Source organism: Hippoglossus stenolepis, chromosome 5, assembly GCF_022539355.2.
Source record: "Hippoglossus stenolepis isolate QCI-W04-F060 chromosome 5, HSTE1.2, whole genome shotgun sequence".
Taxonomy (NCBI): domain Eukaryota; kingdom Metazoa; phylum Chordata; class Actinopteri; order Pleuronectiformes; family Pleuronectidae; genus Hippoglossus; species Hippoglossus stenolepis.
The window spans coordinates 9,835,010-9,862,499 of NC_061487.1; the positions used below are offsets into that span (position 1 = coordinate 9,835,010).

General features: G+C 42.6%; 1 protein-coding gene across 3 annotated transcripts in view; it reads right to left on the bottom strand.

The window, feature by feature from the left end:
• Positions 1 to 38: 38 nt before the first annotated feature.
• pparab (peroxisome proliferator-activated receptor alpha b) overlaps positions 39 to 27,490 on the bottom strand; it is a 33,358-nt gene continuing 5,906 nt past the window's right edge. Inside the window, exons 1-7 of one of the 3 annotated variants that reach the window (XM_035156481.2) lie at positions 18,578 to 18,708; positions 17,627 to 17,691; positions 16,313 to 16,476; positions 13,132 to 13,270; positions 8,491 to 8,690; positions 4,994 to 5,447; positions 39 to 4,777 (exon numbers count right to left, since the gene is read on the bottom strand). In XM_035156481.2, the coding sequence (XP_035012372.1) occupies positions 4,533 to 4,777; positions 4,994 to 5,447; positions 8,491 to 8,690; positions 13,132 to 13,270; positions 16,313 to 16,476; positions 17,627 to 17,639 (1,215 nt within the window). In that variant the 5' untranslated portion in view covers positions 17,640 to 17,691; positions 18,578 to 18,708 and the 3' untranslated portion in view covers positions 39 to 4,532. Of the gene's footprint in view, positions 4,778 to 4,993; positions 5,448 to 8,490; positions 8,691 to 13,131; positions 13,271 to 14,258; positions 14,351 to 16,312; positions 16,477 to 17,626; positions 17,692 to 18,577; positions 18,827 to 27,490 lie in introns of those variants that run through there. The other 2 variants (XM_035156478.2, XM_035156482.2) reach the window with 2 other exon arrangements.

Sequence of the window (27,490 nt, forward strand, 5' to 3'; positions counted from 1 at the left end):
ACTCCAGCATTGTCCATTTAAATTAAAACAAACGTAGAGAATTTCAAAATCATTTTATTTTGACACCCGGTCAATGACAACTTGTTTCATTGTTTAAATGACTAGATATACATTCATCAAGCATTTACAGTATTGTTACCAAGCCACAGTACACATTAAGAACACATCCATAGACAGTCTCCGTTTTCTCTTTGCATGACACTATAGCCACAAAAACAAACTCCAAGAAATTCAGGAAAAATCTAATGAAAAATCAAATCAAACATCTAATTCTTATGACTGCTGCCCCTGCGGTAACTCATTTATTTCTTTATTTTTCGGTCAGTTTTGGAGAAATAAAAATAAAGTCAAATGAATCACTATTGTGGGTGTTTGTGCTGTAAGGCAGAGCACTAGACACTTATCTCTGAGAGAATAAGCGAGAGAGCTAGAGAAGGAAGAACAGTACCTTTTCTATGTCCTGAGCTAGTTCAACAAAGGAAGACTAGGTTTCCCTGATACAAGTAAAAAAATTAAAAAACGTCCCTTGTCATTTCAACACAAAACAGGCATTCCTAAGGGTAAGCAGACATCACACATTTACACGACCTCTCCTCAAGGGCCTGGCTCTAGTGTTTCAACCATTATGGGTTTAAACCTTTTACCTCTGTAAGTCTGACCATTCATTAAAGCAAATCCTTCATTGTTACTGTAAAACAAAGCTTCAGTTTCACTTTTGAGCTCCGATTTCACCGTGGAGGATATTCTCTTAAAATCTGCCTCGACATAATCTCCTGTATGTGTGGCCCCACCACCCCCCCGTACTGTGTCGCTGAATCTCAACAGTTTACAAACAGTTTTCTAAAAGTGTGTGTGTGCACGAGTCAAGTCTTTTTGTGTTTGTTTTCTGAATCTCTAGTGTTGTATGGCATGGGCACACACGTTAAGGCACAGGTTGTTTGTGGTTAATCCCCAAGTACATTCCCAAATCCGCTGGAGTGTGCGAGGGGAATTATAAACCAAGCTGCGTTCGATGAAATCTGCACATGGGACTGACATTCTGAGAAAATATATATATATTTAAAGTAAGAAGGACTTTGAAGTGTCTTTAATCTACTCATGGCTTAAGAAATGTTAACGCGAGTTCATACATTATAGCAGCGTGTGATGGGAGAAGAGTCAGGGAAAAAAAAAAAAAAACGTGTGGCAAAAGGAGAATTATAAAACAACAATATACTGCATTTTCATTACTGCATCGTCATCACTGTAATAACGTGATGGCAAACTGTGAGTGCCTTCGCTTTCTCTGTTTGACCAACAGAGACGTGGGAGCACAAAATACAGGTTTGTTCAATATGAAGAGGCAACTATGGAGAATTTCTGATAACAACAATGAAATTCTGTGCATATCTCAATCACCCCGTTTGTATTTTAATGCAACCTGAGTATAAAAGGAGGAGACTAGTATTGTGTGATCAGTGCGGAGTCGTATTTTGACCTTTCAAAAGATAAATGTCTTATTCAGCGGTCAAGTTTGAATCAGTCGTGAGCTCATGTGGCCGTGCACATCCCCGTGTGCTTTCACTTTCTCTCATAAGCGCTTAATTGAACAGATAAATGAAGTGCAGCTGAAATGAACTGAATGCATTTTTCTAGAAATCAACGATTAATTAATAGGAATGTCCCCCGATGGGATTCAGATCTGTGGGTATTCAGATTACCAGTCGCCCTATCACCCTCAAATCTATTTACACCGCACGCTTCAAACCGTGCCGTCTCAAATAAACAATAATCTGATTTAGACATATACAGTACATTTTTACTTTAGTATAAAAATATGATCCAATTCAATCATCGAAAACACAATTAATGTGGCATTTAAGCGAATAAACAATACAGTACGTGACCACATTTATAGTAAATTTTTAAAAAACATTTAAAAGTATTTATACCAAACTGAGGGATACAAAAGTTGATCATCATTAGTACCTTGTATACCTCAAGGGTTAAAAAGCTGAGGGCGAGGGGGCGGCGTGATCGTTTCAGCTATTTACAGATTTTGCGATTATAAACAAGGTCTGTTTCTCGTGACTGAATTTCAAATCAATTCATGGTGATATAAGGAGATTTTGGTTGGATAAGAAGCAGATGAGGAGGGGAGAGCATTCGCTCACAGGTCCACATATACTCTATATTATCCAAACTATTACACATGCAGGTTTCCACCATCAACATTCCTTCAGGGAAAGTCATCTCTAGAGCATTTTCAACTTATTCACTTGTTTTTTTTCACAAAATGCGACATGACAACACAGAGGAGTGGCCTTTTCAAATGCACAGTTCATCAGAACAGATGGAGGACACAAAGAAAACATCTAAATGATACCATATGGAAATGTATTTGGTCCATCCATCTTTACAGTACAGTTTTTATACTTGTCTTATTCTGAAAAATAACCCATGTTGTCTGACTGGCTTCATCTTACCATCTGAGTCGAATAAGAGCAGATGGACACATGTTTGTCTTTTGGTTTGACTGTTTGCCGTAAATGACCAACACAGAACATTTCTCACGACTCTTTTCTGATGATGAAAAACTTCAGCATACTATCACTCTTCTCTTCTATGCGCACAGATGACCCCTTCGAATCTCAATCAACTGCACATTATGAGGACCAAACACAGCCAGTCAAACACAGTAGAAGTAGAGAGAGGAGTGAGACAAAAATAATAATAATGAGACGTAATTTTGTGGAACAGGACTTTAACAAATGAGAAATTAAGAAACAGATGAATTAATTCTCTGCAAATCCGTCCCTGCCTGTATTAAGGTTGTAATGCGGTTTATCTCGGTGTTAGCCCTTGAATACCAGGACACAGAACAGGATGGAGTGCCAAACGTCTGTGCGTGGGTTTTGCCAAACAGGCAGGGAACAGAGGTCCAGTATAAAATATTACATTGACACATCACAGGTGTGTTTGTGCTTCAGATGTGCATCATGGGACATGTGCACAGTGAATCTGCACCTGTGGTCATTTCAGTCTGCAAAACCTTTTCTCTTCATAAACTTGTAAGATTCTGCTTCTCTATTCTAAAGTGTAAAAACACTATTGCGTGATCAGTTTGTGGAATCGAAGTGTAAGTGATGATAATCCATACCGAGTCGTGAGGCTGTGTTGTTACAAGGAGAAAACAATACGAAGAACGAGGATCATTTCCACCATCGTTATAAACAAAGTATGGCTTTGAGGACTTAAAGTACTAATACATGTTTATTTTCAGGAGCCTCGTGACAGTTGTGTCTCTGACTATAAAAACTTGCTGGAGGGCTTGTGATTGGATAACCATCCTTCACCTGTAGGTAATTTGTTCGACGCATTATTGGGGCCACTTAAAGGAAATAAAAAATCGGAGATTTCAAGAATAGAGTCATAATGTTACGAGGAAAAAAGTCAAAATTTTACAAGATAGTCATTATATTACGAGAATAAAGTCATAATTTAATGAGGAAAAAAGTTTTGTAAATTTCCGAGAGTAAAGTTGTAATTTTTCTTGAATAAAGTCATAATATTATGAGAATAAAGTCATTATTTTAGGCTATGTGTCATGTTAGAAGGGGAATCAGAAGATTAACCTGCACTAAAATGGTTTTACAAATAAAAATAAAAATAAATTAGTTTGGCTCATCAGCACCACATTACCATAAGTATCAGGACTTGGTATTGTGCAAGTCATTATTTTTTATTCTGAAGAAAGAACCAGACGGACTTGGAGAAAGTTGCGAGGAGGAAACGTTAGGTAGCGGTCGAGTGAAGTTATCGTTTGTTACATCTGCATCATATTCAAAGAGGTTTCGTGGAACTACAGCGAGTGTGGGTTCTCTTTGCTGCTTATTTCCCCCAAATCATGACTTCTTTATTCTCCTAATACTGAGGACTTTTTTCTCAGTCACAAATGTATTCTTGTATTACCATGACATTACTCTTGAAATCTCTGTGTCTCTGTATATGACCATAATACTTTGTAGTAAATTTGTCAGGAGCTGCCTTGACTGAAAACTGTCTCATCTCTGTTTTAACGTTGCTGCTGTCACAGGTGTCATTTGGGTGCTGTTCACTGTGAAGGTTTATGGCTCTTTGACATCAGTACATAAATCTACTGTCAAACATTCTACCAGAGTGGCTGCTATCAGGTTCACCTCCTGTCATCTCTTATGGTTCAGGATGTGGATATGACCATGGAGATCTCGTTAAAGATTTTAGTTTAGCGTTTTGGTCAGAGGTTGCATACACCGGTGTCTAGACAGGGGCTCGATCAGCTGGACATCACAACTGTTCTGCCTGGGAGTGGAGAGCACTGTGCCCAACCGAGAGAATCGAGACTTCTCGCTTGGACCTGGACAGGAGCTCTTGTGCTGACCAAAACTAACTCCTGCTGCATTAGGAAGGTGTAAGTGGTTCAACCCTAGCTTATGGAGGACTTCTTCTTCTGTCCCTGAAAACAACAGAGATGGTTTGCAAAGTGCCTCTCCTGGATTACTCCTCCACGAACTTCAGTACATGTCTCTGTAGATCTCCTGCAGGAGCGGGTGCAGCGACGTGTCCTCTGTCTTTTTGATCTCCTGCACTAGCTGTGCGTGCTCAGTGACGAGCTGCCGGAGGTCGGCGAGTTTCTGCAGCAGCCTGGGGAAGAGGAAAGTGTCATCTGGGTGATTGGACAGCAGGTGGAGCTGCAGCACCTGCACAATGCTTTCCTGCATCCGCTCGATGTGCTCCACGTTCACCAGGCCCGGTCGGTCTAAACAGGACAAATTAAGTCGAGTGAGATTCCTTAAGCATTATTTAGTGATTAGAATAAAAATACTTAGCAAAAAGAAGATACAGAATAGTTCTACAATTTACGAAATTTGGGGAAAAAAGCTTTCAAAGAGCAAACAGAAAAAAAAGATATAATACAAAATTTTGCAAAATGATAGTTTAAGTATAAAATACATAGTTTTTCCTGTATTCTCACCTCCACAGCAGATGATAGCAGCCACGAACAGAGCCAGGTCACTGTCGTCCAGCTCCAGCCCGTTGAACTTCATGGCAAACTGGAACTTTGGCTCCATCATGTCGCTGAACGGTCGCCGCAGGCTCTTGAGGAATTCCCGCGTGATGAAGCCTGAGCCATACGCCACCAGGAGGCCGTCCTTGTTCATGCTGGAGGCGAGCATGGCGAAGAGAGCCTCGTACACTCCGTATTTCAAAAGAGTCACCTGATCGTTGAGGTCCAAGCTTGAGAACCCGGGGACGGACTTTGCAAACTCTGTGAGCTCCGTGACGGTCTCCACCGACGTGCACTGGCAGCAGTGGAAAATCCGAACCTCTGCCTCCCTGTCCTTTATCGATCCCACAGAGCCGACCATCTTGGCCACCAGCGTCTGCTCTGCCAGCTGGAGGGTCTCCATGTCATGGATGACGAACGGCTGCAGATAGAAGAGAAAGAAACAGTCTCCAGAGCTGCATTTTGTAAACCATGCATGAAAATATGTTTCCAACTGAACTGCAACACAGTCAGCAGAGGGTGCTCTGTGACATTGGCCTACACACAGAAAACAAACCTGACCTGACGTGACTACATAAATATATGGAAAATGCTGAATCAGCAAACCTCTGAAAAGCTTGAGTGACCGCAGTGTTTACACTTCATTGAGATCAGAGGCTGAGTCCAGACAAATTGAATAGTTCCAAATGACATAAATACTCTCCTTGACCCTGCAGCTATATGATTATGAATGTCACTCTTCACATTCAGGTGCAACAGTCTCTAGAAATATAAGCACAGGTGAGGTTGAAAGTGAACGTGTGTCAGCAAAGAGGATTTACCACTCACAATGTCAAAAAAATAAGAAGGCAGTTTATTTCAAGACTAAACCCCATTGACAAATTATTCTTTCAAAAATAAAAGAAGATAAGCACAGTACCATAATAATGTTGTTACAAAGACATGTATTAATGTAAGCAGCCATGTAAGCTGTGAATAGCAGTAACTGATTCTTGTGCATTTAGCTGTGTCACTGTTCCAAAGTTCATTTCATGAAGGATTAATCTCAGTTTCAGAATGCTTTGTTGTTTTGTGCACATGCTGACGTCACACAGATTTTCTCAAGGATATGAAAAGTGTTTTTTGGGGCACACAGCATGAACTGAAGCTGTGATCCTGCAGAAGCAAAGACGCCAAAATGATCATCCCACTGTTACAATGACCTCGGTCCTTGGTTCTGTGCAGAATCAGCCACTCATTCACTAACCCCTACTTTGCTATATAGGGTCTTCTATACTTCCGGACGTTTTCGCATTTTCTCTGCGCCGGTAATGAAGTAATTGTCGCAGGATTATAATGTATAATAACAACAACAACAACAACAACAACGTTGTTTCGGTAGAAAATCCCACAATAAATTTAAAATGCTTATTTTACACTTAGTATAAATACTTTAACAAACATTTTGAATGATGTAGAATGTAGAAATAAACTTATTTGTTTCAGTTTGTGCTGTGATGCGGTGCTCTGCCCGTATTTAAATATGTACGACAGGTCAGGCTGTTCCTGTTGCCCTCTCTCCGCTTGTTTCTCCACAGCTAGCGCAATGCATGATGGTATATATTTCTCAGTTGGTAACTATCAGTTGTACACTAATTTACATGATGCATTATGGAAAACAATGAGTGCACTATATAGGGTTTAAACAATTGGACACCAAATGGCGAAGTCACTATAGTATATTGGACTATGTAGTGATTAGTAAGTGATTTTCAGGCACAACCCTTGTTTTTTTATTTTTGACCCTTATTGATGCTCAAAGGCCGTTTCTAGAAATATTATTAGGATTCATACTGAAAGCAGAGCTACTGATGCCACAAAGATTTTACTACTCTTTTTAAATATTTATCTGCTGCAAGATCTGATCAATTTAGCCGTATCACAATGTCATGCTAACCCTAACCCAGAAACAGTACAATGCAAACTCTGCAGTGTCTCCACTTTGACACATAAGAAATATACAAGTAGCCACAAAATAACAAGAGACAAGTCTACAGCTCTGGAAGCTACTCTGCGGGGCTGCACTTAGGCCCAGAGATGCTTTCACTTAGTGGTATTAGATATTCAAGAGTGTTGACCTGATGATGAGCACCTAAGGTCAACATATCACCAAAGCTGGATTCATCCTCTGGGGATCATGCATTTCTGTACAATATCATGGTAATGCATCCAATAGTCTTCAGTTTGGAACAAAATGGTGATATAAATAAAGATATTAATGATATAACTAATCAAACTTGACTGTGAGTCAGTCTCAGGGATCATTGTTATAAATTATAAATTGCATACACACTTCTTGTGAGGGCTTGACTTTCTGTAGGAGCTCATCCAGACTCTATGTTCTGTTGGTGAATCACACCAATAAAAAAACTGTCAAGTCAGACAATAAAATAAACAGAACTAACAGTCAGTGTTCATCAGAGACTTGATGAGTCAAACCTGATGGAAATGTTCTGCCTCAGTTGCAAGAATGATACCAGAAGATGTTAATCACAGACGATACACTTTTTCCAAAGAGGGATTAACCATATCTATCGTTTCGTTATTAATGTGAAGCATTACAAAACATATATATCCTAAAAAAACGGAATCATGGCTATGTAACATGTTAGCATTTGTGCGTTGAGTTCTTGCAAATACAATATGGTTTTCATGGGAAGTTCCTTAGTTGTATAAAAGTGCAGAGACACCAGGAATGGACCTAAAGATCAAACATTATGTTCTTTTCCAACTGACTGCTTCCCAAAGTCTGCAGAACACAGAGTCTCCCTCTGATGCTAATGGCCACTTATCCATCTGAAAGCTTTGATCTTCACAAGCAGCGGGGAGGATGTCTGTTTGAGCGTGGATGTGCACTTGGACTGGTCTGTCCCTCTTGAACTATTTCACACCTACACACATCCATTCCTTGGAATTCACAACAACTGGACTGCATTCCCTAACCCCCCCCCTAACCCCTCTGCTACGATAAAAAGAAAGTGAAAGAAACTAGGCTGCAAGGGGACTTATTTCGGGGAGACTGGGAATTAGTAATGAAAAGAGCAGAGGAATGGAGGGAAACAGGAGGTGGAGGGGCAGGGTGATGGGCTCAGAAACACTGGCTTTTTATATCTTCAGTGCATTTCAGTGCAAACAGACGTGTCCTTGTCCAAACAGTGTTTTGGCTCCCACTAGAGATTGAGCAAGTTATTTCTGTCATTGGCTGCAAATAGTCCCAGATGTTGTAGCTACCGGGTCAAATTGAGACACGAGGTTGATTGCAAATTGTCCGTGTGCACAGAATGACATTGGAATCACTCCAGTGGGGAAGAAATGCACTGAGCTCTGAAGAAACTCTGGTATTGAGCAGAGCCATGAACATGCAATCCACAAACACACACACACACACACACACACGCACAACCCCCTACTCCCAGTCAACATACAGGGGTGCTGGTCTTTCCGGTGAGAATGGTTCGAGCCTTGGCCTTGTTCATGTTGAAGTTCTTGAGGTAGGCCTCGTAAATCTGCCTGGCCAGCGTCTTCTGGTCAGCGACCTGAGGGTCTCCCACCTCTCTGTCCCCCGTCACCATCTCCGCCTTCAGCTTTAGCTTCTCCGACTGAGGCATCCGACCAAAACGGATGGCTGCGGAGAGCAGGAGGAAAAGTCAGCTGAGGTGACAGAATTTGTGATGGTGTAAATCTGAATGTCACAGAATCAAATAGAGAGTCACACATAACATTTGTGATCAAGATTTCAATGAATTTGAATGTATGAATATCAAATGTACTAAAAGATTAACAGGCCTATTTTATATATTGTGTTTTAGAGCTTTAAAACAAATCCAGTTTTGGAAAATGTAAAATAGCTTCAGCGCCACAAAACCACAATAATCACTTATCCAGCATGGTGACATCTGGAGGAATCATTTTCATAACCTCTACAAAAACACCCTATGATGCAAAAAATATTAAATCCATCCAAATGAAGCTTGTGGAGCAGTAGCAATGAGATGTTCTAAAATGGCATCACAGAAAGTGCAAAAATCATTGTTTTCCTGACATGTGGTGCCAAAGCCTTTTTTTTAACACTATCTATGATTCTGAGGACAGTAAAGAATCTCATATTTCATTGACAAGTGCAACATAATAATCAGTAAAAGTGTAACTGGCTTTACACCTGAACATCCCATAATAGACAGCAAGAAAAGAGAATAAAAAATAGATTGAGCAGAGTCAGAGATCAGTGATGTAACTTGAGTCGGACATTTCTTAACGTCAATATGAACGGAGCTACGTGCAGCTCTAGACCTTGATTTCAAAGTCAGAGAAGGTTAAGATGGGTTTCTTCGGTTTTTACAAGAAAAAATTCATCAGCTAAATCCTAGTAAATGACATTATATCCAAAGTACAGGGTCCTCGCCCGGTTATCACTTATCAATTGGATTCGATAACGGAAACACTTTGTGCAGAAATTCATTGCAATACCCACCAAAATAAAACGCAAGAGCATTTAAGGTACAATAACAATGACCATAAGAGGCAGTGAATGTTTTGACCCACCCGTGTTCTCAGTATCAAAACCCCCTATGGTTCATACAGTGTCATTAAAGCATAAATGAAAGATGACACAGAATCAAAGTCTGCTTCCTGTTTTATGTGTCACAGCGATAGGAGATTATGAATGAACACACCAGACTACTACTGCACCGTTACGCGGTGGTTACGTGAAGTGTGCGTCAACACCACAACAGACAGAGTTGTTTTTCTATGAGAGCATTCTGGCATCTCTCAGACGGCCTGATCCCATTTGACTAATGAGATTAGAGGTGAACTCTTTTTAACCCTTTCCGCCAATCTCTGCTGGCATAAGCAAAAGGACACAAACGCACACACACACACACACACACGCACACACGCACACACACACACACACACACACACACAAGCCTCCTTCTAAGAACACGACATCCAGCTGAACCTGCAGCCTGTATTTACAAGACTATTACAGCATAAAAGGAGATCTGATTTCACCGTTTGTCCAGCGTGCCACCCATCGATGAAACAAATCCAGACTGAGAGATTCACACTGAGCAGGACTGAGCCTGGGGATGAGAACTCGAGCTAGTGGCCAGCATGAGGGCCCATTAGATTACTGCTCGCAAAGTGGATGGATCATCTGAAGCCGCTAAAGCTCCGCGGCGCTCGCCTGGGCAGGAGCCAAGTCTAATTAAGATGAGAGGAAGTGAGTGATGCTAAGCTGAGCATAAGTCCATTTGCCGAGAGTGAGGGGATGAGTCTGCGTCTCAAGGTGGGAGGGGAGGGGGGAGTGTAGAGGTGTGGGGTGCAACCTGTCATTCAGTTGAATCTTCTGTTGAGGAGGACGACAGCAGCTAATAAACACCTTCCTCACTACAGTCAGACTTACTGCTCTGGATTTGGTTTTTTCTCACTTACACAGCACAAACCTTAAAGGGATAGTTCACCCAAAAATGAAAATTCACTCATTATCTACTTACCACTATGCTGATGGAGGGGTGGGTGAGGTGTTTGAGTCCACAAAACACGTTGCAGCCACCAATTACAAGCAAATGGCGACTATCTATCCAATAATTCTGAAAATCTGTCTGTATGTGGCTTGCACATCTCGAGAAGCGTTCATCTTATCAGCTTCACACTTGTCATGTGGGTTGTTCAGGGCCCGAGGAAGTGCAGAGTCAAATTTGGTACAATTCGGACATGCGACACATTCAATATTGATCAACTTTGAATAAACAGGCGACCAGCGCTCAGTATCAGTGGCAGCTGGGACTCATCACTGTGAGTAATGTTGTCAATCACGACAACACCTTGTTCATGACAACAACGACTTCTGTGTATTAAGTCGAGCTGCACTGAACTTTGAACAAACGGGTGAGCAGCTCTGTGTGCAGCAGCCGTGGTGCAGCTTCAGGGTTCTGTGGACTGAGTCCAGCATCAGGTCTTTACTCACCGCGGCTCAATCACTGCAGATCACTAATACAGTCTCAGAAGGAAAGTTGCAACCAGCATCACCACAAGCCAAGAGATTAGCCCGTTTCAAACAGGCATGTTTAGAACGGGCACTGCACGAGTGAAATAAAACTTAAAACAGGTTTACTTAGCAATCAATAAATACATGTACATTTGATTCAACTGTTTTCGTAAGGCCCGTCCCATCAGATGAATTGGAAGTCGATACGAACTGAACGGCAAACCTCAACGGCAAAATTAGCAGTGCTGTGGTCCCGCAGCATCTTAAATTGATCAGACCTCAAAAGATCTGGTTGCGCTTGCATCTCCCATCTCCTTCCTCTCCTTCTACGGTTACATTTAGACACATGAAACTCAATACACGTGTGCCGTAGGAGGAAGTGCAGCAAGCAGAAATGCTGGTGAGCTTTAGGCCCTATCATTATCAAAATCTAATAGTGGAGGGGCTCTTGAGTCAATAACCCCCCCCCAGACAACGTAAAGACGCTGAATCCATTTCCTCCAGGCACAAGTTCACTGCCACCAGTATGGAATATCTGCTGTGTGTGCACTGTCTATATGTAAACCCACCGATTACATTGACCTTTTTCGAGTAGAAATACAGCAGCAGGCCAGCGAACACAAGCACCTGCCACTCGATTGGGACACTGACCCTGTCCAAGGGTCAGCGTGCCATGTTGTATGTTTACACAGAGTCAACAGCGTGCAGCAGAATCTCATACTTTGACCTCAATATTCCGGCATTTCAAACAGAGATAAGCAGCACGGATGATGAAATCTGATGGAAAGGTTATAAAAAAAGACTAATGTTTTGTATTGGGTGTTCACAGATGTTGCATGTGCCGGTGACTTCTGTGACCTGCGCAAAAAGACGAATGGAGGAAACAAACAGAGTCACTTTCTCGGCTTGTGTAACCAAAAGATTGTGGACTGTAAGCACATTCCTGATTGAACAAATAACCTAATTTTTCACCTAATTTCAGAGTATTAAGGCCACTTCTGAGGAAACGATTTGAGCCGAAATGGTGTAAAAAATACGACTGCAATTCAAGAGAAAAAGGGGTCGGACATGAACGCATCTTTCATTTGATTGTTTTTTTCAACATTTTTCTAAACTATTACAACTAAGGAGTACAAATGAAATGCTGCAAATCACAGTTCAGGGTTTCTTCAAGTGTCAAAATGAATAGAAGATTAACAGTAGTCTATTGTTAAGATAAAATAATTAACAAAAAAAAGAAAAACAGTTGAATGACACATGTCCAGCGCCTCCCCTTAAACAGCTAATTGTTTCCTGAACCTGGGTAACAGGCCAAGCCAAACGTGTTGCAGCACCAACACAGCTGAGGTTCATGACAGCAAGTGTGCTGGTTCTCTGGTGGGATGAGCTGATGATATAATGTCTCTCTGGATTGAGCCATTAAAGAGGATGGTAGTGAGACAAATTGTGCATGCGAGATAGAAATAAAACCCAATGCGGATTAAATAAACAATTAAACCTTATTTTTGGGCAAACTCGCCAATTTTGTGGCTCTTTCCCCATTGATAGTAGCCAGATAAGATCTGCCTGATGGCAAGATTTGCCGACAAGGACATTGCTGCACTCAACATATCTGCACCAAATGGGTTGAGTGAGCTCAGCCATTGCAATGCAATTCATCTCCAGCGCTGTGAGGTACAGACACAACCTGATTCGACTGATCTGCATCGTAACTCCACGAGTTCTGTTTCTGAATAAGGAAAATACAACTGGTTTAAATGTGGAAAAGGATAAATATAGCAGAAGACATGGAGCTGTATTGTAGCCTGGATTAGTCTCCATTTACTTACTTGCCCTAACATGTAACTTCACACCCAATGTGGTGTTAGATTGATCATTTGAGTCTAATTATGTGCTTACGTGCCTGTTCAAGTTTTCTTGGCGTCTGCACAACTGTGAACAGTGTGTGTGTGTGTGTGTGTGTGTGTGTGTGTGTGTGTGTGTGTGTGTGTGTGTGTGTGTGTGTGTGTGTGCACGTGTGTGCTGCTGATCTTGGGACACTGCCCAAACCTGCCCTAAACCCTGATGAACTCACCATTGTGGGACATGCCCACTGACAGGCACTTCTGGAAGCGGCAGTATTGGCACTTGTTGCGGTTCTTCTTTTGGATCTTGCAGCGGCGCTCACACTTGTCGTACTCCAGCTTCAGACGGATGGTCCGCCGGAAAAAACCCTGGAGGAGTGAAGCGGAGAAAAAAAAAAGTCAAATTGTGAATAATGTTCACGTGACGCAAAAATGGAGCGACGCCTGCGAGCTAGTTCAGGCAGCCAACTCGAGCTGCACTGCTCCAATGTATGGACATACCTCACTCTCCACAATCAACTATAATACACACCCACCTTATTAGGTGGTCTATTTAAGCAGAGAGAAATTTCCCATCATCCCCTTTGCTCGCACTGCTGCTGCAGTATTGCTACCAGTTGCTTCAGCCCCTCCACCACCCCAGCATCCACCTGTAGGCTCCGACGGGGGGTTACAAGTATTTGCTCATCACTCCCATCATTCCTGTGTAATCATATGGGGGAGTGATTAAGTTGGAGCCTAGATGCCAAACACTAAACCTGTTTTACTGTTGCAATAAATGTTTGAAAGTGAGTTGTCTGATTGAAATGTAATTTTTGATTTTAGGACGTCTCATTAAGTGGCTACATTAACAAGAATTAGCCAAATTAGGTCATGTGTGTGTGTGTGTGTGTGTGTGTGTGTGTGTGTGTGTGTGTGTGTGTGTGCTTGCATGCATGCGTGTGCTTGCATGCATGCGTGTGTGTGTGTGGAGCATGCTCTGAGTGTGCAGACCTGCCCTGACCACAGAAGAGTGGAACATACATGTCTTATCGCCACAAATATAACGTTTTCGAAACGCTCGTTAGCTTAATCATCAATGTCATCGACTACTGCAAGTAATTGCAACAACGTTAGAATGACGCATGACAATATCAGATACATGGTTTCACCGCCAGCCTCTCCTCGCTTACACAACCTCGACAAAAAGAAACATTTATCTTTGCTGAAGAAGACATGGCCCGAGCGGCATGCTTGTGGTTGGACACTTGGGTTGAAATTGGCCTGGGGGAATTGCTTCATGACACACACGCAAGATTACACAGACATGCTACAACCATGTGAGCACATGTTAAGTAAGTGTGGCTGGCACTCTCACCCACTAACCCCAAACCTGAGGTGACAAGAAGCCAGGGCAGAATTGGAACCCAGGGCGGATGGACTTCATACGTGTCCACGGTTGTAAAGAATCTGTGTATTGACATCACAGAGGTCAGCCTCCTCCTCTTACTGTTCCATGACCAAGTTTGTACTGTATATACAAATTTTCAAAAGTCACTGTATTCAAGATTACTTGTACTTGGACAATCACAACAGTCCTAACGTTACAACAGTCCTGACGATACAATGGTGTATTAAGGGGCACATTGATGAAAAATCTGTTTTCGGAGATTTCGAGGAAAAAGTTATAATATCACGAGAATAAAGTTGTAATTTAATAAGAAAAAAGTCATAATGTTACGAGAATAAAGAAAAGATAATCGGACAACCTGTGCACGTTGGAGTGCTCCTTCTGGATCCAAAATCTTGATTATTAATCTCATTGTTTCTTGAGAATCTACGAAACCACTTTGAATACCACACAGATGCAATCAACCACGACCAAACTTTAAAACCATTTCCTTTACACAAAAGAGGCAATTTCTGCCAAGTCCTTGTGGTTCTTTCTTAAGAAGAGACTCAGTTTCTGAAACAATCTTTTTTGTGTCAGAATTCCGGATACTGAAAAAGATGCTCCGTATTCCTTATTCTAACGCAGGCTTATCCGCAGAGCCTAAAATTGCTACTTTATTCTCAAAATCGAATTTTTCCCCCCATTCAGTGGCTCTAATATTCAATCTTTTGAAGTAGATTAATTGGTTTATTAGGTGTTAAGTTTTTAATATTTTTCAGCAATTTAACTTAGCTTCATCTTGAATAAAGTAAAATAGGGAGATTGATAACAAAGGCTGTGAATGCCAAGATGGGTAGGGTTTTCAAAATTGAGTCAAAGAAGGATTATCTGAATATGGAAAAATCTTTGGAACAAAGAAAGTCTTCCGATGGACATTGCTAAAGATACGACACAAAGTATAGTAAAGCTACAATCATGAAATGCTGACTTCACTTTATCCACCTAATGTTGCAAAAGGGTAAAGGTGCTGTCTTCACCTTGACCCTCTGACATGTCATTGGTCACAACTGATAGATGCATCTTTAATGACTCCCTCCTAAAGGTAGATGCTAAACTACACAAATGTACCTTGACTTTTCTGATAACCTGTTGTTTAACAGCCCTGTGACTTCACTCTGCATAGGTCAAACCACAACATTGACTCTGCACTGTGGACTTTTATGTAATATTGATACACTGAATCACGATATGGATCCACAATTGCACAAACATTAAGACATAATCATTGTTCTACTTTATATACTCGAGTGAGCTGCTGCTCTGATGTAACAGTTTATGTAACAGCATGTCGACTTGATGGAGCACCGACATTAGGACTCCCACTGATGTGTGGCTTATACATGGATCTGAACTAGCTGTATAGGTGTCAACAGGAATTTGGATTCAGTAGCTACTTTGACTTCAGAAAGGTTACAAAATTCAAAGACACTAACAATAGGCTGAGAAGTAACACAATCTTTGTCCGCCTTGGTAATGACTGGTAAACGATTAACTGAAAGATCATTGGGCGGCCACGTGCGAAAGCCAAGCTTGGTATTTTCTGAATCTTTTGGGAGTTATCATACGTCACAAGACACATGGCCTCTGGATTTGCGGCCGTTCACGTCCTACTTTCTTCTGTGTAACAAGTCCAAATGTTATTTGATGTTTTGAAATAGGTTTAACGGCTGTTTGTGTTTCCAGACTTGTCTGTGCTTGAGTGTGGGCGGAACAGGAAGGAAGGAATTGATGGATATTGATAGAATTATTGACAGAGGGAAGGAAAGCAGTAATATAACACATTCAAGGTAAAAAAAAAAAAGAAGAGAAGAGAGGGATGTTAAGGTAGATGCATGGGTGAAAACCTGACTACAGGTTCAATCCTCACAATGCTCAGTTCCCAATCATTACATTGGTCTAGTTCTCTCCACCGTCTAACATGAGCTCTTAAGGCCAATTGTTTCGCTATCGTTTGTGTGCGCAGCTTATCTTCATCTCACCTTGCAGCCCTCGCAGGCGTGGACTCCGTAGTGGTAGCCCGAGGCGCGGTCAGCACACACTCGACACTCCAGACTGAGCGATGAGGAGGTAGACGAGAACTCCTCTTGGCCCAATGACATCCCGTAAACAACCGACGAGGGGCTGGACGCCGGCGTCAGGGCATCTACAAAACACACACACATGGCTTGTTAAACATGCAGAAATATGCAGCATTCAGCCAGCTGATGCACACAACTCTACACACTACTCTTGATGTAGACCAAAGGAATCAGTATCCTTCAAACAGCACCTGAAACCCCTTCCAGGCACATTTCCAATGGTTTTGTGGTGTTTTCAAACTGACAATCTGACATTAGGGATCGCTTCATGCTGTGACTGACCAGCTGTGCAGAAGTGAGACAGCAATGCATGAAAAGGTTGAATTTCACTCCCAAGCTCCCTTTTGTACGCAGCCCCTGAAGTCACAAAAGATTATATTTTTTTTTACGTTATTCATTTTAAAGAAGATGTTTGTGTTTTAACCACTCGGATGCACACACCAGATTTGTACCATGGCATGGAGAAAACTCAGCTAATCAAGTTGTATTTTCACCTGGGAATGTCATACAATGAAATTCTTGTTGCTCTTGCACAGAGACACAGGATTGACAACAGGCTCAGCCGACAGAGGGACTTTGTTTCACTCACAAACAAACTCTTAAAAGCTATAAATGCAACTTAGTTTGTTGCCTTCAAAGCATCTGCCAGTCATGTCTTTACTAAGCAGATATGACGCCTTTGAGGAGAGACTGTCCTGGGCCTTGTCAACATTACCGTCGATATCTTTTGAACTGATACTATCCACTAGTTTAAAATAAATCTTCTTCTACGCGATCTTTGCTTAACAAAATATCTTAGAAGGAAATATGTCTAAAAACGCTCAAACAAGCATGCTGGGCCAGTAGGTGGCAATAAAGTCCAAATGAACAATCCATCAAACGCCAGAGAAGAACATGCTCAATGAGATATAGCCGCTATTGTTGTCGTTGTTTCTAGTGCACGCTCATTTCAAGAAGCAACAGTGGGCATGCACAAAGTCAGCTCGGACGCTGATTCCCAAACGGTTCCGTTTTCCATGGAGGCTACACACGGTTTTGAAGTTTTAGAAAATGTGCACTTTGGTAGTAAATATCGCCAAATTTAGTGACTTGAACGCTGTTTGCGTGTGGATGAAATACAGCCTGTTGCATTGCAGAGACTATTCATTCAGAGTCATTAGCATGCTGTATGTGGTGTGTGGTGCCACAAGAATAACAGTGCCGGAGTATTATTACTGATCTTCCTCATGGAAGACAGGTCACAAGGCTTCCCATCAGTTTTCCATTTCCACCATTTCCACCTGCAAAACAGTGGCATGAAGTGAAGCCACATAAGTTAGTCAAGACAGGCCAGAATGGGGATGAGCAGATTTTGGCAGTGGACGTGGAGCTCTGTTGCTGCCCGGTGCAAGTGCAAATGTTTCAAATGGGTGTGGAGAGGCGCAGCCTGTCAGGGCTTCTCCTGCTCCTGTCTCACGCTATTAACACTGGTAAACACCAACGATTCCTAAACACCATCCCAGTGACATTTCCATGACATCATCAAATGATTCCGTGATGCCTTCTCCCAACGCTCCCCTCTCTTTTGTTCTTTATCTCCCTCACCCACGCCCTCTATTCTCCCATTTCACGAGTATCGTTCTACACTATTCACTGCTAGTTCACTTGGTGCCTAATTTGGTCGTGGCGTAAATTTCCCACATGTCCATGACACCTCTATTCAGGAGGGAACACAGCCGCAAAGTGGATGTTTCCTGAGAGGTGGAGCATGGTGGCTGAGGAATGTGTGAATTCCTCTGTGGATATGGAGCGAGAAGAAGAAGACTTGAGGAGGACAGAGAGTTAAACAAGGGTGTACAGAAAATAGGAGGTAGATAAGGAAAGGAAATGAGAAGTAAGAGGGAAATACAGAAATGGAAATGGCTGGAAATGGGCCGGGGGAATGCATAAGCTGATATGGAAAATGCAAAGGATTCTAGCCTTGTAGTGAATGGTTAGAAAAGTAAGTGTTTATCCTCTCTGAACATTCAGATGGTGGAAATTAGAGAAAAAGGGACTAAACTGGGGGACTCCAGATCTAACAGCAACAGCAAAGCAAGTACGCTGAGCAACTCCTTTACTGTTGTCAACACATTATTGATGACCTTAAGAGATATTTAAAGTCAATGACATTAGGACCCCATTCACCTAGGACAGTGGACCCTTCCGAGCCATTGCTGGAGGACTGGTATTCAGGGACATCGAAGGAGCTGAGGGCATCATTGTCAATGGACTGGGAGATGTCCTGGAGCTCCTCCATGCCTTCCATGAAGTCGTCATCGGTGCACAGGGGGCTGCCCAGCACCGAGTCCTCCAGGGGAGAAGGGGGATGGTAGTGGCTCTCCATGTCGACCATTGCGGTGGCGGAGCAGGCGGCCGCCACTTTCAATCCTCAGACTGGAGACAGAGGAGAGAGGGGGGAGCAGAGGTTAAAGAGGTGCAATGGAAACTCAGACAGGCAGATAAACAGAGACAAGACAATAATACATTTTAAAAGGTCACCCCTGGATACGAAGAATCTACATCCTCTATCTCTGTGAGGATTTACTTACATATGGTACTGTATCGTGTGAAAAGCTTATATCAGCTTGTTTACATGATGTCTAGCAGGTGAAATATGTCTACTATTTTCAACAGCCTAGTTTAGTGTGTTAGCATGCTGACATATGCTACTTAGCGATACAAACATACATTTTACTCGTCTTATATGTATTTTGTCATAAACCAAAGTTGATGGTAAAGTTTAAGAATGGGAGAAATTGAAACTGTGATCTGATAATAGCGCTAAATGTAAAATAAGGGGATCCCAAAAGGGTAATGAAAGTATATATTCCTTAGGTACCAATGGTAATTCATCTCATAGTTATTGAGACATTGCACTAAATAGCAAAAATATCAACCTTATGGTGGTAATAATGGAAAAGCAAAAGGATGTGCACAGTCATGGAGATTCATCAGCAGGGCATCATGAATTTCAGTTTCGATCAAAGTAGCACGGCCGACGCTGCCATCCATAAAGCCATACCACTAGCATGACGCAAAACTGATAACGTCATTTATAACATCAACACTACAAAGTAACATTGCTTTATCTTTCAGCGCACATAACTAAACACAACACCAGTGAATACATTTAGGTGTTATCAGTGATGTAACATGTGACCATGCACATAAACAGGTGATGTGGATTGCTAGAGTTGGTCAGCAGCCAATGGGGGAATGAAGGACATAGAGTATCTTATGACACAACACACTCCACTCCTCTGAGCTCTCCGCTCAAAATACAGTAACCGTATCCTCACAAACATCATAGTGGCGCAGGAACAGAAGGACAGAGGACGCAGAGAAACAGAGGCAGGCGCAGAGACGTGTGGAGGAATGAATGTAGGTCAATGGGCCGGCTTAGGTTGTGTTGTGAGAGGAAGGCTGGGGGTAGGGGGTGTACTAGAGGGGACATGACAGACTGGATCGTACAGTAGATGGGTGAGATTTTGCTTAATTGCAGAGGGGATACATAGTGCACTAAGAAGTGGGCTTGCCTTGTTGGCTTAAGTTAAGACTGACAATCAGTAGGACCTTACATCGCATATTCAAACTTTATACGTTTGCGTGGAAACTGGGTCAATCTTCGGTAAGCCCTCTCCATCGGGGCCCCTCACTAATAAGAACATGAAATGGGGGGGTGACGGCGGCAGTACGGCTGTGAGATAGCAGCTGTTTGTTGTTCAGCCGTTCCATGCCCTCACACGCCTTTAGTTTAACCTTAACTTGCCCTGTTGGCACTATACACCGTTTAATAAAAGAGACTGACTGCATGCTCAAAACATTTCTGCCCCCAGTGTTAAGTGTGAGTCTATTTTAAAGGTCTAATGACATAAATACATGGTTTGAAGTAGCTACAGAAAGTAAAGATCATTGAGATATAGCTTTGCTTCAAGTGCAGGAGGCCAATAAAATAGATACATGGGATTCTCATTCATTGCCAAATGCAAGAAATGCAGGGTTGGAACCATTGGGACAAACAGCAGGGAAATGCACAGAACATTCAGACCAGTCTGTGTAGAGCATGCAGGAGGAAAGACAAAATGTACAAATTCAGCTGCACAAATCACATTTGTTTAAAACACATTAACACAGGCGCTGGGCTCTATCAAAATCTCTTGAAACTCGTCTGTCCAGGTTGACATCTTGGTTCATCAACACGGCCACTTGTCGCTGTGAATTTTCCGGATATATCCTTCTCTATTCTCACATGGGCTCACTCTGACACACACCAACATTTACTGGGGGGCTGGTAGGAAATATTCTGGAAAATGTCCGGAGCAAATGAGCGGGACATGTTTGCGTTCTCAAATACAGCCTCTCCGGCAAAACCACTATGCAAAACCACTATGCAATGAAGAAAATGTCTTCATCCGAACTGAATCCGATAGTGAGAAGGACCCTGGAGATTCCTACCCGTCCTGAAGTCATGAAGGGAGGTCTGGCACGTGAGCGAGCAGCTTTAGTGAGCGACTCATTCTACAATACACTTGTAATTGTGAATGAGAGCAGTGTTAGCTCTGCTAGGATAAAGCAAACCTCTTTATTCATTCAGCCTGTAGCTCCTGACCTTCAGCTCTTTTAGAGGACATCCTGTTCCATACACTCACTTCACTCAGCACTGTCTCGTTATAAAACTGCTTCAAGTCTAACATAAAAGGCTTCTTGGCGACAGCTTAACTAACGTCTGCGCTGTAATTCAGGTAACTCTCCATTATCAAAGCTGAGATATTATCTAGCGGTTAGAGGAGATGAACTTGTGCCTGTCAACTATTTAGGAACTTAATTTGGTGCGATCAATAAGTCCAGATATGGGTCAGTCTGTAGTGGAAAGTGCAGAGTGAGGCTTTGTGTCAACACACGTCATGCGTAACTTTCTATTTAAATAGCATACTGTACATGACACAAGTTCTATTCTAAACCCATGACCCCCTACCAGCAGAAGAGGTGGACCAAGGTAACCTTGTGTTGCCACCAACATACACAACGAGAATGTAAACACACAGAGCTACTTAGCTACCGATTGCAGAGGTCTAGTGGATTAAGACAGAGGAAGACTGGGAGAGGGTGAAGAAGAATGTCTGTTAAACTACATTACAAAGCCATTCTCAGCGACGTGCGGAACAGAATGAGCAAGTGAGGCGGAGGGAGAGAGGAAACTGCCGTTCTTACGGCAACAGCAAACCTTTGTCCCATAGGGCAAGACGTCTCATGTGCTCACTCAACCAAGCCTGCCAAGGGCTCTGGGCACAGTGAATGGGAGATGAGCAAGGTCGTACGTGGTTGTGTGCATGTTAGTTTTTTGGGTAAGAGGATACAAGGCAAGGATGAGGGTTACGTTGACAAAAGACCTCCAGGCCGACGATGCCATGCTTCACGGCGGGTGGCTACACGAAGACACTGCTACCTCTTGAATTCAATCTCTCTTTAAAATCAATGAATCCCACTTTTAGTTGCTACAAAAATAGGTTAAACTGTGTGTAACTCTGTAACACTAATGCAGGATGTACGGGTGGAGCATAAATAATCCATACAGTCCGATGGATTTCTGGACAGAGTGGTCCCCCCCCCCATTACACTCCTCCATCGCAGTCAAGACCTATATTAGACAGACAGGCTGTGAAGCAGCTACTAAGCCCTGACTGAGGCAGATAAACAGGATCTGAGCAGGACACGTAGACAGCCTTCCAACAGAAAAGGACGTAAGAGAGAAAGTTTACATAGATAGACCCTCAAGACAGAGATCTGCAAATCAGCAGCACTGCTGAGTTGACAGCCTCATTGGTGATATCCACCGCTCAATAAGTACTTGAAAAGGACCATGTTATCTGATCACGTGGCATATATACTGCACATCCACACAGTAGCTGATCGCTGGAGGAATGCAATCACTCAGTCTCAGTGACTAACTATTGTCTCTGGGGGTCCAGTAAAGATTCATGCTTGACAAATAGAAAAACAAAGAGTGTGATGACAAGGAAACAGCTGGAAGCAGACCAAGAGGATGGAAAAACAACATGATGAAAAACACTGTTGTGCTTCCAAGTTCAGGAGAGAACATACCTTGGCAGGGAAGGGAAGTTTGCTCATGTACTATTTGTGTGATGTGGTAATAACAAAACCAGTATTGCCACCAATCTTTGAAAGACAGTTGGTAATTATAGGTAATAAAATAAGAAAAACACAATAATAAAAATAAATATTAACAATAATAAATTCAGTCCTCCATGCAACTTAGATCCCTGACAACATGACATCCAGCTCTTTCCAAGAGTTTGTGTGGTTGTTCACTGTGTATGCATGTGTGTGTGTTTGTGAGTGTGTGAAAAAGAGTGCACCTCATGTTAATGTTTAACCGACCCATCCAGACAGGCCTGTAAGAAGAAGGGGCCCAGACGGGCAGACCAGTGGTCTTAGAGTAGGAACATGGGCTGATGGGGCTGCCCCCGCCTGCTTCTGCCTGTCCATTTGTTTGAATGGTTCACTCTTAGGAGCTCAGCCTGGACCGTGCCCACAGAGTAAACACTCGTTTGAACCCTTATCACTCAGGGACAGATATGCTGGCCGGCGCCCTCTTATCGTCATGTAGATTGGCCAAAGTACAGGCCAGGGAAGTGATTGACATTGGACTTGATCTGCAGCCTCGGACAGATGAGCCATATGATAGCTAACCTTACAAATCACTCTGCTATCAGGTCACTTACCTCAACACAGGGCCAAGTTAAATATATAAATCAGGTATAATTTCCATTTTAAATTTCAAATGCATGCTATGAATGTTGCAGCTGATTACCCCTCACCTCACCACCCCCCTTCCAAACATGAAAGAGAACCTCAGGCCACCTTCAGTTGTCATAACAACTCAAAAGGTGTTTAGTTTGTCCAGTTTGGACAGCTGTAGAAAACATGGCGGCTTCCGTAGAGGATTATTTTGTATTCAATTTCTGCCAATAGATCCCTTTCATCTAAATTGTACACACTGGACCTTAAAGCAGTGTAGAGAAGCAGCTTGATATCGCTTTGAACTGCTGGTGAGCATGGAGCCTTAATCGGACACGTTTCAGTCACTATTTCACACACTTTCTCACACGTCCAATAGAAACTCAACGAGCCAGGCAGGGAATGCACAATGCAGGAAAAGCTTGTGTGCGTGAGTTCCCAGACATATACGATACAAGTTTACATGTATGTGGAGACGTCTGGAGGAAAGCTGCATCATGGAAACACATTTTGAGTCAAGCAGCCATGTCAGGTGTGTTTTGACAGTCAGGTAGCTTGTGGTAGGTAGCAGTGGCAAACATAGCACAAGCCAAGGGTGGTGGAGGGCTGTGCTCCGAACCCACTGGCCAAGGCAGCGCAGATCACTTCCTATCTGAAAGTTCTTATTCGGGAACTGAATATACCAGGAGACCATTTGAGGATTCTTTAACAATTTACATTGAAAGAAGATACGAATAACATTTTCCGATTATGAAACAAACTTCTCGCATTCACTATACACTGTTTAGCTGTATAGTAGGATTGACGTAGTCGCAGTACAACGTGAAGATCCATCATTGGCTGTCAGCATATTCCACACCCACAGCTGCAGCGAGTTGAGAAACAAGTCCCATAAACCCCGGTGGACTCTGACCTCTGCATTGACAGCGTGTCTAGTGTCAAAATAATAATTAAATGTCCACACATGCTCACGAGACGATAGCACATGCAATCAGACTGCGGGAGGTGCAGTGTGACAGTGTATCATGTGACCTTAAAGGTCTGCAGTGACCTGACCCTTCACGCTGCGTGGTTGAACCCCCTCACAGCATTATGGGGTGGATTGTGCTCGTGTGTGTGATGTAGAGTCAACATGAAAAACGGAGGTGATGCTCTCCGCAGGAAGATGAGATAAGATTATCCTTTATCGGTCCCACTACCGGGGAAAATTGCTGTGTTCAGAAGATAGTATCTTATCTGTACATTTTATATGTTTATAAGTTTAAATTATAACCTCTGCCTATGAAGGTATATTTCACTGTTAAATGCAGGATAATGCAAAAATACTGAACCAATTTTCATGAAACTTGGTGAATGGGTGGGGCCAAGAAAGAACCCATTCACTTTTGGGGCAGATTTGATTAACTTTCTCTAACATTGCAAGATAGGGCATTTTTTTTGAGTTTCTCAAGAAATAGAATAGGGATCTTATTGAAAGACAAAAATCAGGCAAACTTGAGAGCAGCTTGGTTGATTTTTTGAGTGTGTATTTTCTTCTTGCCTATGTTTGGGTGAGCTCACCAAGACAAATCCCAATGAACTTTCTTGATATTGCAAAAAGACATTATGAACCTCGAATCTCGTCATGACCTCTTATGAAGATATGTCCTCTTTGATATCATAACTATTTGGGCTCATGTTTTTAAAATGTTGTAATTACATACATTTCTTTGGACAATTCTAAAGTATGTTTAACTTGACCAACTTTCTCAAACTCCAAGTAAATAGCAGAAATAAATGAATATTAGCTTTAATACCAAAAAACGACTAAAAGGAAACATGTTGAAAAAATCTTTATGGGAAGTGTTTAAAAGCATAAAACTTACAATAAGAGGAAGACAGTGTACCTGAGTGAGTGGTTGTGATATGCTAGCATTAAAACTATTGCACATTCTTTATGCTTTGAATGGAGTCCTGATGTGTCAGCAACATCTGAGGTCGTGTGCAGAAATGCCACAGCTGCTGTGTAACCTTGACCCGCAGCACGGCCCCAGCTAACTCTCTGCAGCAGTGTTACATGTAGTCACAGCTGAGCCTGGCAGGCTCGGCCCTCGCTGTTTCCAGCTGCGCAAATCACCCACAGCTAACAACGCTGTCCTTAAGCAACACCTCCGCTCTTTGCCAAGTGCAGGCTCCTGGCTGCCACTCTCTGCTTATTTCCAAATCAGTCACATGGAACAAGCGGGCCACCGTTACAAAACCTCTCTGTGGTTCATCCACCCTGGAAATGACCAGTGGGTAAATTGCCTTTTTTTGTTTCAGCTGAAGACAGATGTAGGTCTATGGTAACAAGACAGAAAACTGCCCTTACATTTATTTAACTGGAGAAGCAACACCATAAAATACATAAAAAGTCTTACACTATCATTGTGACTGCTTTCCCCTCTTTCCATGCTCATGTATTGATGTACAGACAACAAATGTCAACATGGCTTTGACTACTTTGAGACAGGCAAGTTTTAACATTATGTCCAGTGCAAATGTTCTCTACGCATCAATACCAGCTCCAGAAATAAAAATACTGCACGTGTGATCAGCAAAATGAACATATCATGGCTGGTGCCAAAGAGAAGGGAAGGTTCAACTGAGTCCATACCTCTCTACCAGCAGCCCTGTGCCCTGAGGCTGTCAAGATACAATACCTTCATACCCTGACAACACAGAGACACAAGGACAGTAGACAAAGGGATGAGGCCTGTTCAAGAATTTTCTGTTTTGAGGGAGTTTCTGCATTAATAATGAAAAAACAATGGGGTTGGGAGTGGTGCCAGAGAACAGAAAATCACCCAAAAGTGAGATGAGAACAACATGAGGCGGGGAGCAGTTCGTCTTCGCTCTGACAGCTGTGTGTATCTTATTTCATTTTCCAGCATGACACTGGAGTCCTGAGTTCCCCCTTGCCGGCTGCCAGAGCAGCCCACGTGTTTGTGGGGAGACGTGCAGCACACAGGCCTGGTGGCAGGACTCGGTCATCAGCTACTGGAGTAGGGCAAATAGACCAAAAGGACTCTGATGTGCAGCACATAATCGAAATGAAAATCTTGTAAGTTTGTCCAAGAGCCACAAACTCCTGCATTACAGAACAAGAATTGATTCGAAACGCCCGATCACACAATACAGTTGTCTCATTCTGTTTGCTTCTCAATAAGATCCCAAAGACCTGAAAGGGTCTGTTTAACTCGCCGTGGCAGAAACAGTAACCTTAATCCAAAACAATCTTCTGGCACGCTCATCTGTCATGTTAATAAACGCTGTGAATTTCCATTCAAGTGTCAAAGAGCTCTGCTAGACCTACTCAAGCAAAGCTGACACCCCATGAATACTTCAGAGGCCTTGTTTGTTCGCTGTGTACTATAAGAATCAAAAGTAAAATGAGGTCATAAAAGATGAAGGATTTTCTGACGGCGCTGAGAGACAGTGGGCTTTGTCAGTAATAGAATTAAAATGGGAGAGTAGCTAAGACCAGCAGGGGGGGGTGTAGTTAATTGATGAGGATTTCTACAGGCCGAGGCTCACGTGGACGAGGATCAGACACCATAGCCTCAACGTTAAGTTGACGAGAAAGAGTAACTCTCCCAACAATGGGTCTGTCTTAGTCTTTCGACAAAGGTGATGTTGAAAAAATGTGGCACGCAAACCTGAAACACAGGCCTGGGAGAGACAAAGAGCCACAGTGAGAGAAACATTCCTTTACAAGCGACGCCAGTCAAAGTCCTCCAGTCAAATCCTCCTGTCAGGTCCCCTCACGGTTTAAGGCACAAAATTCAGCTTATACGCAGCGTTGCTTCCCGATCATGAGCGCAGACAATCTCCTGTCCAGAGCTGCTTACTGTAAATCTGGCGGGGGGCACCCAATCCTATTCAACCCAGAAAGAGTTTAGCGTAAGGAAGGCTCAAAGAGGAGTAGACCTGGCTCAGATGAAGGTCAAAGCCGGACCCATAGAGGACACCAGTTGCAAAACAAACACACCTTAGACATGACTGCAAGGAGACAAAACAGCCCTTGCTGAGCTGAAAAAACACTTTGGACTGAGAATGGCACAAAAACCTACGTCGGTGTGGTTGTGTTACTACAGGTGCAAGGGGGAAGGTGAAATTTGATCCAGGAAGTGCAGCTTGAATAACACCTCCATGAGTTGGAAGCTTTATCAGACATCACAACACTCGTCAGCCGGGATTTTACGATATATGGAAAGTAATCACAGCAGCAATCCTTTCATCTTGCGTCTTGACGACGGAAAACAAAGACAACGGTTTCAC